General features: G+C 32.6%; 1 protein-coding gene across 1 annotated transcript in view; it reads left to right on the top strand.

Moving 5' to 3' along the window:
- The window catches only part of LOC117172553 (toll-interacting protein-like), a 40,330-nt gene that overhangs the window by 5,835 nt on the left and 23,474 nt on the right, over positions 1-11,021 (top strand). Inside the window, exons 2-5 of the mRNA XM_033360609.1 lie at positions 2,587-2,763; positions 2,852-2,985; positions 3,077-3,281; positions 3,365-3,538. Coding sequence (XP_033216500.1) covers positions 2,587-2,763; positions 2,852-2,985; positions 3,077-3,281; positions 3,365-3,538 — 690 coding nt within the window. The remainder of the gene's footprint in view (positions 1-2,586; positions 2,764-2,851; positions 2,986-3,076; positions 3,282-3,364; positions 3,539-11,021) is intronic.

The following is an 11,021-nucleotide window of genomic DNA, read 5'->3' as shown; positions in this document are numbered from 1 at the left end:
ATCTTCCACAGAAATGTGAAGGATCAGTCAATGTCTTGTGAGCTAACGTTTGCTTTCCTTAAATTGCCCGGATTGAAGTCTGGTACAGAGGGTTTCATTTTTTCATGCCAAGACGGTGTCATTTCCACCTTAATATACCGTCGCCACATTTGAGCCAAGACATTCCTGATGATAGCTGCAGGGCGTGCCATGCACACCCTGAGCATTTAGCTCACATACTATCTAGTTGTCCAACTCACGCGGGAATGACCTACATTCAAAGGCATAACGCGGCACTAAGAGTGCTTTATTACCATCTCTGTCACTCCTACGGCATTCACCTTAATATCGCTCCTTTAAATGCTCCTCGGGAAATTGAGTCAATTGTCGAGAATGGGATGTGCCGCATATACTAGAACTTTATATTCTCGACAATTGTTTCTGTTTCTCACTCGAGGCCTGACATGTTTCTTCTTGACTTCGAGAAGCGAACCATGTTCGTTATCGAATTTTCGGCACCAGCTGATAAAAACATCATAGCCAAGGAGAATGAAAAGAAAGAGAGGTATCAAGATCTTATAAGGGAGTTGCAACGATTGTACCCGGAATATTCTATTAAATTGATCGTCCTTATCATCGGCGCTCTTGGAGGTGCCAAGCTTTCACTTGCTAATGGCCTAAAAAGCATCCCTGCGCGTCAACAATAAGCTAGAACACTTGCGGGAAAAATGCAGAAGGCGGTTGTCCTTGGGTCACTCCGTGTTCTTAGGGTGCACGAGGCTTTTGCTGGTTCGTCGTATTGATTCCTTTACAGACTGTAACCACCTATCTCACGGTTGTGAGACGTGGTTGTGGCTGAAATTTTACCGCGATTTCATTAATTTAAACTCATATTTTTAATAATTTCTGTAAAATATATATTTGTTTACTTATTTTTTCGCTTGATCGCCGCGTGTTTCGGCAGTATTGAAATTACTCACTTTCCGCAAAAAAGTTACTTATCATTAAGAAATTTACTTCAGGAAAGTTGCATGATGACACTCTAACATATTGAGCCATGCTTAAACATTGGAATTTGTTTAAAAATCGCTTCGGATAATAATTATAGGCTTAAATATCACTGCGTTTGTACGCCGGTATGGGACTTGGAAAACCTCTGCCAATCATAACTCGTAGAAATCACGTGGATTTTAAGCATCTTTTTATTAATTATTATAATGATTTCAAACGCTTAACTAACTTTTTGACCATAAATTTGAAATTAACAATATTAAATGACTATTTTTTTTAAGCCCTGATATAATAAGAATTTTCGAAAACAAAAATTATGTACAGAGAAGTTTAATTTCTTTTCTGTTCTTCATCCTAGTTACTATTTAAAAGTAAAACGGCTGATCACAATTCAGCATAGTTGTAATATATAAATAAGTTCAATTAACATTTTTAAAATGATTTTCCGGATTAGGGCTCGTTGAAAAAATACTTGTTGAAAATCTCATGGTTCAATATTATCCAGTTTTTGGCCATGGCCCTTACATTTATTTTGTTTCAAGGATCATTTTCAAAGTGTTGAAAGTATTAAACCATTAGATTTTAAAGAAAAAATATATTTTCAAATCCATTAGGTTACTTTTCATTGTGTCAATTCTGTTTCAGAAGAGTATACCAGAATAGAAAAATGAAACATTGGAACATTAGCTCACAATTAAATGAGAAGATATTTTATTTTCAATTTGAAATACCTATAGTATAATTTTAAACAATTCGGTATTTGTTCACTTCAACCACTAGCTAACTTTACTTCATTGAATGCTGATGGGGAAAACAATGAACCAAATGCATGGGATTAGATCCATTTTTCCCTATTTTGCTAATATCTTCGTGAAAACTAATTCTTTCTGTGTAAGTGTATTTGAAAAATAGTTTCTATTTCTTAAGAGCTATTTAATGAAATAATTAAATTATTATTATTTATTACAAAGATATTACAAAAATAAACTGTTATACCTTGCATTTGCTCTATTGTTTTCCCCTCAGCACTCAACGATTTGAAATTAGCTGGTGGCTAAAGTGAAAATACCTAAAGGAGAGTCCACAATAGGATTTGAGAAACCGGTGTAGCATTGACTTGACGTAGACTTGACATAGCAGGAGCTTGAACTTGATGTGCGCGCATGTATTTTCAACTGTTTATTTCTATGAATCGTGTTTTGATTTCTTCGATTTCATAGACAAAATCAAAACACGATTCGGCCATTTTAATCTTGATTCTCCGCAACAGCATAACCCTGCTATGCCAAGTCAATGCTACGTCGGTTTCTCAAATCCTATTGTGAACTCTCCTTAATTTACATTCTAGTTTATCTAATGTTGAGTATTTGAAGTTATTAAATTTGGAACCGGTTAGGATTCAAAGCATACATTTTCAATTCATGAAGTTGAAGATGTGAAACGTACTTCCAATCTATCTTCTTTAACCTGACCATGAGAGCTCCAGAACCAGAATCTAAGCTTTATCCAGAAAAAAGATTAAAACTGAAAAACTTAACGTTTGAATATTAATTTTCTTTATTACGAATACTCGAAAAACAAGTTTAAATTCTGCAGGCCTTCCTAGGACCATTACCATATGGGTTTTTAAGAGTCGAAGACATCAACCCACAGGCACAGCAGGAAGCTGCAGATCAACAAGCAGCTTTGGCTTTACATCAAGCTCAGATGCGCAGCATGCCAGTGCAAGCTCATGACCCAAGAGCGGGAAGGCTTAGCATAACAATAACTCAGGTATGACCACATTCAAATTTATAAAATTAAAGTCGCCAAATGAAATATATTATTAGTATACTTATCATCTTTTACTTCAATTTCACAGGCCAAATTAGTTAAAAATTATGGAATGACTAGAATGGATCCATACGTACGGCTTCGTGTCGGACACGCAGTCTATGAAACGCATACATCAATAAACGGAGGAAAAAATCCTCATTGGAATAAAGTCATACAGTGGTATGAAACTAAATTCACCTGTATTTCTTGTTAGGCCTGTCTTTAATTTATTTAAAAAAATGTTCTAATAGTTTTTTGTGTGTAATTGCAGCCTACTGCCACCTGGTGTGATGCAAATTTATGTGGAGATATACGACGAATGTTCATTTACAATGGATGAGCTAATTGCTTGGGGTCACATAGAAATCCCCCCTCAAGTAATTCAAAGAGGAGAGACACATGAGGATTGGTACCTGTTAAGTGGAAAGCAGGGTGACCATCAAGAAGGTTCGATAAATATGGTCCTAAGTTACTCTGTAAGTATTCAAATGAAAAGTTCCTAAATAAAGTGTCACAAGTTTACTATTTTATCTTTTATACTGGTTTAATTAATCTGTAGCACAAATATGCATCTCCGCAAATGGTGGCGCCTCCTTTCATGGTGGTTCCATCCCCCACGGTGTTTGGAGGAGTTCCTTATGCTCCAGTCAACGTTTATTCTGCACCTCCTACGGATGGAACAAATGCAGTTCCTGCCAGTACTTTGCCACATGCAGAAGAGGAATTAAAACAGGTATACACACGTTTTTGTTATAAGAAAAGGTAATTGTACATTATTTTCTTCGGCGGCTATAGCTGCTGTTTTAGTGAGGGACAAGAATCCAAAAACCCTGGGTATACGTTGATTGGAAAGATGTAATCTCCAATGGTGAACTCGGGAAGCTTAAAAATGTCGTAAAAATTGTATTTGGAATACTAGTGCCCTCTATAAGATAGAACCCTTTAAACTAAAACTACTGGGAAGGAGCCTTTCAAAGTCGTTTGCACGTTTCGAAATGTACTGCAAACTAGCACATTAGTAAATACTAAGGGTTTCCTATCACACCGATTCACGGCAACAAATTTAATTATTTTCGTTCACTGCATAGAAACCCTTCTAATATTCGATAGACAAATAGACTGAGCGGCGTAATTCGCAGTGGCATTCTCAATTTCTTTTCAATTCAAAATTAAAAAATTAGGTATTTTCACTTCATCGCCAGCAAATTTAATTTTCGTCGAATGCTCAGAGGAAAACAATAGCACCAAGTGCATGTGTCAAAACATTATTTTGCTAGTATTTTCGTAAAAAAAATTTTATGTCGATTTTATTATTTCATTAAATATTTCTTGAAAAATTAAAACTGCTCTACAAATACGCTTATACCTTATAAGCAATTAATTTTTATGAACATATTGCCATATGCCATTAGTTTCTACTCAGCACTCGAAGAATAAAGTTAGCTGTCAATGTAGTGAAAATGCCTGATTAGAGATGGGCAGTGACTTCAAATGACGCCGACTGTTTCAGTCATCTGACTGCCTGACCGAACATTTTGGACAAAGTGGAAATCATCTTATAGACAGTTATTGGAATGTTTTTTTACTGAATAATTTAAGAAAAAACAAAAATGGTACAATTTATTATGTAATTGCGAGCTGTTAATATCGTCAGGCGAAAAATTTCTTCGATTCGCGTGATTTTAGTGAGACATAACCTACAAAAATAATTCGTAATTCAGGCACAAGTTTATAGCGAATTTGATGTTTCTTTCAAGAAAATATAAATCTATAACTAAAAGAAAGGGATTAAATATTTTTATAATGACTGGATATTTTTTCTCTATTATTAACGATAAAAAAATGTAGAAACCCTACCCATAGAAATCTCTGAGATCGGTCTCTGACATCGGTAGCTCTTTTAAATGTTTTAGAGGCTTTAAAATGACCTTTCCGAAATTAAAATAAGATCATAATTAACAAGCAGAGATGCTGAAATTAAAATAAGAATTCGATCATAAATAACAAGCAGAGAGGCTATATCAATAGAGTAGCCGACACTCAAGGGTCCTTTTGTTAAGCTTTCGGATTAAAATTTAGAAGTAGATTTTTTAAATTTCATAGTTAACAGCCTAAAACATAATAATTCTGATTCTACGGGTTTCGATGATTTCAGATATCTAACTTTTTTTTTAATGCTTAAAATTGGAATTAATACAACGCTTCTCGTAAATGGCGTGAGATACGCCAAAAAAGATAACAATTTTTAATTCAACCAGAAAATTGTATATTAGTATATAAGTTATAATTATAAATAAGTATAATGAGGAAATTCATCAATTAAAAAAAAAGTGTTAATACTTTGAAGAGAAATTTAAAAAGGGAGAGTCGGGTTAGCGACAGCCAACCACTGTAAATAACTCATCCCGCCCGGTACGTGACGAATGCAAAAGGAACATTATATCACCATCGCACCACTCTTAAAAGGACCACTAAAACGACCTTCAAAAGGATCCAAATCTCTCAGACTATCTCAGAGACTAAATCATTCAAATCGACTCTGCTTATAGGTTCAAAAGGGCCAGGCTATTTCGCTTGAGAATACTCAGAGATTTCTATCGGTAGGGAAGAAAGTACAAAAAGATAAATTTGTCTCTATTACTTTATTATTAAATACAATGATAACGGTCTGTCATTTTTTGTTTGAAAATTCATCTGTTTGAGTAAAAATTAGTTCTTTCTTTGGTTTTATTAAAAGTAAATCTTTTTGGTTGAATATTCATCTTTTTTGGCTGAAATATCAACTGTTAAATGTTTTGTGACAAGAATTTAACTTTAATAGAAATTTGAAGAACAGAAAACTTAAAATTCTAATTTTTCTAACATATATTATAGCGTTATTTAACAGTACAGGTAAGAAGTAGAGTTTTTCTTTCAAATTCTAAATTTAAAAATTAATAGGTCCAAAAGTTCACTCTAATGGTTTCGAATTTAAAAGCGTTTTAATTTCGATTTTTGAAAAACATAAAATATTTAACAAAATATACCTTAACGAAAAATATTGAGATTATACAATTACAAAGCAAAAACCTTCCAAATTGAATACTTTATTTCAAAGCTCTCAAAAAACACTTTTACTACTATAAATTCAAAACTAAAATGTAAAAGCTTGAGCTATTGAAACTTATCCTAATTATTAATTCCTGAATTTTACAGGTATGCTTGAATTTTAAATTCTCTTATTTATGACGTTTCATTGAAATTATTTTTTAAACTTAACATTGATTTAATTATTAAGGTTTCCATTTCGAAATTGTTTAATTTCGAACAATTTATCTAAATTGTAAAGAAGAGAGAATCTTAAACTGCGATTTTAAATATTGTGAATTTAGAGTCCATCAAGTACTTTTGAATTATTTAAAAGAAATACAAATAATTTTAAAAATTTGTTATCATGCCATTGTTCTAATATGAACCATGCATATTATACAATTATTTAGAATTGTTTAATTTTGAAAAACTTAGATTTCCCTACCGATAGAAATCACTGAATAAAAATTCGACCATAAATAACAAGGCGGGAGGCTATCTCAATAGAGTAGCAGACACTAAGGGTCTTTTGTTAAGCTGTCGGATTAAATTTTAGAAATAAATTTTTTTAACTTCAAGGTCAACAGCCTAAAGCATAATAATTCGGAATATACGGGTTTTGATTATTTAAGATATCTAACTTTTTTTAGCTGTTTAAAATTGGAATGAATATAAAGTATTTCGTAAATGGAATGAGATGCACCAAAACAGGCAACATTTTTTTAACTCAACTGTAAAGTAGTATATTAGTATATAAGTTATAATTATAAAATATGTATAATGTGAAAAAGTTCAGCAATTAAAAAAAAATGTTAATAATTTGAAGAAAATTTTAAAATTAGATTCGGGTTCGTGACGGCAAACTACAGGAAATAACTGCCTGTCCGGTACGTGACGAATCCAATAGGACCATTATATGACCGTCGCATCACTCTTAAAAGGAGCTAAATCTCTCAGACTATTTCTAGAAACGAAATCATTCAAATCGAGATACAGATAGTCTGAAACTGGCCAGGCTTTTTCGCCGGAGAATATTCTAAAATTTTCTATCGGTAGGGTTGAAACGACAAAATGTTAAGCGTTTAAATTATAAAAAAATATTTGAAATTATTTAAATGAAGAACCAAATACTTTTGTAGTTTGTCAACATGGTATAATTTATCATTTTTACCATTTATATTTTATAATTGTTTAGCTACTAATCATTTTAATGTTAAATAATCCAATTTTTAACAATCTAAATTTAAAATGACAAAATTTTGAACTTTTAAGTTTAAAATTCAAAATTTTTGCAATTGAAGTTATCTTAAGTTAGTTATGATTTAGTTATGATCATGTAAATATACGACTAATGATAAAAATTAAAATATTTACGCAAAGTGGAGCATATAAAACACTCACGTCCACTTTGCGTAGGTTTAATTTTTGGAGTTCAGCTCATACGTTAGCGTAGGTATATCACCAGACAACTCATAAATATATACAGGTACTTATGGATACACGTTAGGTTCTCCTAGCAGAAGAAAATACTACAAACTGAATTTTATAGTATTTAGTAGATTACAAAACTCACACAAAATCATAATGATTCTTTCTTTAAAAAAATGCTTAATAGGTTATTCTGTTGTCAACAACGAGATACGACCATATTTTACCTATTTATTCCTCTTCCTTAATCTTTTTTTAGAAAAGAAATATCGTTTCACTAATAAAAAGGTTTCTGTGATTCATAACTGTGACATCACTTTAATTTTTCGCGTAATAATACGATTTCCACTTGTCCAGTCCCAGTCAGTGATCCCAGATCTGAAACGAGACGTGGTTCAATACTATGGCACGTCTATGTCCGTGTGAATATGGTAGGAGATGATATAAATGCCTGGGTTGCGCGCGCAACCCATTTCTCCTCTTCTGAATTTGAAAAATCGAAGTTGCTCGATTACCGGTCGGAACACTTCGGCGGTTCTATTTATGTCTCTATCTGCTTTGAAATAAAATGAAGAGATTGGGATTTTAATATTTCCAGATTTCGATGCTGGGCTGGCGATTCTCATGATTTGAATACTTCGCGCGCCTCTTTATATGCGTGAATTTTGAGGTTACGTTACTCCAAGTATAAAATATTATTATTATCATTATTAATGATAATATTATAATTATGTTATATTATAATAGTCTTATTTAAATCTTGATCCGCATTTGAAAGAAATTAAAGAAATTGGTGATTTTGGAATTCATCTCGTTTGGATAAAAACTCAATTATTTGATTAAAAAATTAATTATTTTGTTGAAAATGTAACTATTTTGTAAAAAAGTCCTATTTTCTATCAAAAGTTCAACTACTTTGTTAAAATTTTTATTTCTTCTATTTGAAGGTTCATCTCTTTCGTTGAAAATACATTTTTGAAACTGACAATTAATCTATATCATTTTTGGTTAAAAAATCATGTATTTTTTAACAATTGAACCGCCGCATCGTATAAGGGGGTATACAATTATTTTTGAGCCTTTTGTTGACACCTGACCCATTTTTTTGAAAAATTAAAATTTTAAGTTTTGAAACCTATATCCTTATAGGAAATTCAATTACGCATCTTTTTTTCCTTTTGTGAAAAGTTGTCACTTTTGTAGTTTCCAAAATAAATGCAAAAAGCATGGTTTTTGAGAAACGACGATTTTCAGTGTTTTTTTCAATTTAACTCGTTCTAAACCCGAGAGTTTTCAATATTTTGACTTCATACTTGAAACAATAATGTATTAGACTATTATGAAACTGTTAGTGATATCAAAATGAATATTTATTTGTATAAAAAAAAGTTAATAATTTTTTTCTTAATAGTTTCATAAATATCGGTTGAATATTTTCAATCGCAAAGTCTATCGACGTAATTTTAAGCTGGAACAAACTTCCAGCGGATGAAATGTTCATAAGGGTCCAAATAAGTTTTTATGAAATTTTACGTCAATTGGACCAGCTGCTGAAAAACTGCGATGTTTTAATGGCTTTGCTCGACACGCCGCGCGGACAAAAATGTAGGACTCAGCGGCGTTTCTGAGAAAATCGAGCCGCAGTAACTCTTTCCTGAAGGTCTGCACACAAAAACTTATATTTTTCATCATAAGTTCTTTAATTAAAATAATTGAAAAATGGTAATTTCATGCATTTAAATACCAAGAAAATATTCATAATAATTATGTTTATTTTAGTGTAACAAAATATTGCGTCGAAAAATAGAATGAGTCACATAAGAGTAAGAATAGTCACATAGTCGTCGGATGAATACTGAATAATAACTTGGCTAGCTTTCTTCGCAACAGTTTTTTTAACATTAATTTTTGCGAAATACTCATTGTAGAATATCTTTCCTTCTTTGCTCAGGTAAGACATTAAGCTTTTAATGTCTTTCATCTTTGCGGAAGTAATGCCAACTTGTGGGGGAGGTAGGCTTTGCAAATCTCCAAGTTTAAGCTTCGGATGAACGTGATAAGTGGAAGGATTTTCGCCTAAATAATTATTTAAAGCATTTATTTGTCCGACTGGGTAATAATGAATAACGCGCGCTTCACTAATTTTCGAGCCCTTGGGGTTTTGCAGGTTACCCTTAAATAATAAGTCGAAATCTCGGAGCAGGTCTTCTGTCGATTGAATTACAGTAAACGGTGGATCGCGGGCATTCCTAATGAGATCGATATATATCTGCGCAGTTTCTATTCGCTCCATTTTTTCTTTTTCAGAGCATAAGTTCAAAAATTTCTATCACATTGACAGTAGGAATGTCCGCGAACCGGAAATACGTGCCAAATTTCTACATTAAGTTCAATCGATAGCATTGTTAAAAAGGTAATCACAGTGTAGTTTCTACTTTGTCCTGAAGCCGCGTCTGAAAAAAGGATTATTTTTGAATTCACTAACGGATCAAATTCTCGTTGTATGGAAAGATGAAGAAAACTACAAACTGTGTTTGCACCCTTTTTAGCAATTCCTTCTAGATAGGGAGACATGTAGCTGTTGTTGCTGTTATGAATGTGAACATTGAAAAGATAGAACCATAGTAATCTTCGATAAAATTGATCAGACACGGGTATTTTTGGAAGTAATACATTTTGTGCGTAATCAAACTCACAACATAAAGCATTTTTTTCGTAAAAAATTCCTTTTTTAAAGCTAAATATTCCTTCGCATTCTTTTTGTGCTCAATAATTTCCGGGGACACTACAGACTTATTCTCACTTTCATAACAATCATTATAGACATCTGTACGTGGCAGTTTTAACGTGAAAGGCAAATTCCGGTTAAAATATGTATTATAAGTCGTTTGTTCTATTGCAATGTATTCCTCCTGCAAGACTGATTGAGAAAAATCGATGAATAATTCGTATAGCTTCTTTAAATTTAATTCCGAGTTTTTAAAATAGTTCAAGGAAGTAGATTCTCTTTTGTAATATGATTCGCGGTGTGGTAAACTCTCGCAATGTATTTTAATTAAATCCTTAATATCATTTGTTATTTTCATAATTTTACTATCATGTTTTCCCCTGTTATCACCTAAATCCAGTTTTAGTAAAAATTTTCTTTGTATAGTATCTAATCTTTTATATCCTACACGAATCACGTCACTCAGAAACTATTTACATATCACAACATTTTCATCATCTTTGGGAAACTGATAGTTCCATATTATTAGCCGACGTTTTATAGTATTTTTTACGCTCAACGGATCTCGACATTTCATTAAGGTACTAGGCAGTCTGATAAGTACCTGAAAATTATAAGAGATGGCATTAGTATTCACTAATGTGAACCATTTTCGTCGAGCTTGATCCTTCAAATGACGCCTGTCAAAACTTCAGCCATTTATGTTTACGCATTTACAAGTTACAGCACTGAGAAGCGACTAACCTCCGAGTTTTTTTTTTTAATATGGAAAAATCTGAGTTACGAGTTTTGATCAAACACTACTATCTTCGCAAGAAAATGATATCCGAGACCAAGGCCAAGCTGGATAAGTATTACCCGGACTCTGCACCGTCGATTGAAACGATTTATAAGAGGTTTACCGAGTTTCGTTGTGGCCGTACGAGCACAGTTGATGCTGAACGATCTGGGCGCCCAAAAGAGGTCACTACACCAGAAAATGTCGAAAAAA

The sequence above is a fragment of the Belonocnema kinseyi genome, chromosome 5, assembly GCF_010883055.1.
Source record: "Belonocnema kinseyi isolate 2016_QV_RU_SX_M_011 chromosome 5, B_treatae_v1, whole genome shotgun sequence".
Lineage (NCBI taxonomy): Eukaryota > Metazoa > Arthropoda > Insecta > Hymenoptera > Cynipidae > Belonocnema > Belonocnema kinseyi.
The sequence above is the reverse complement of the archived record's forward strand: the minus strand, read 5'-3'. Positions and strand labels throughout refer to the sequence as shown.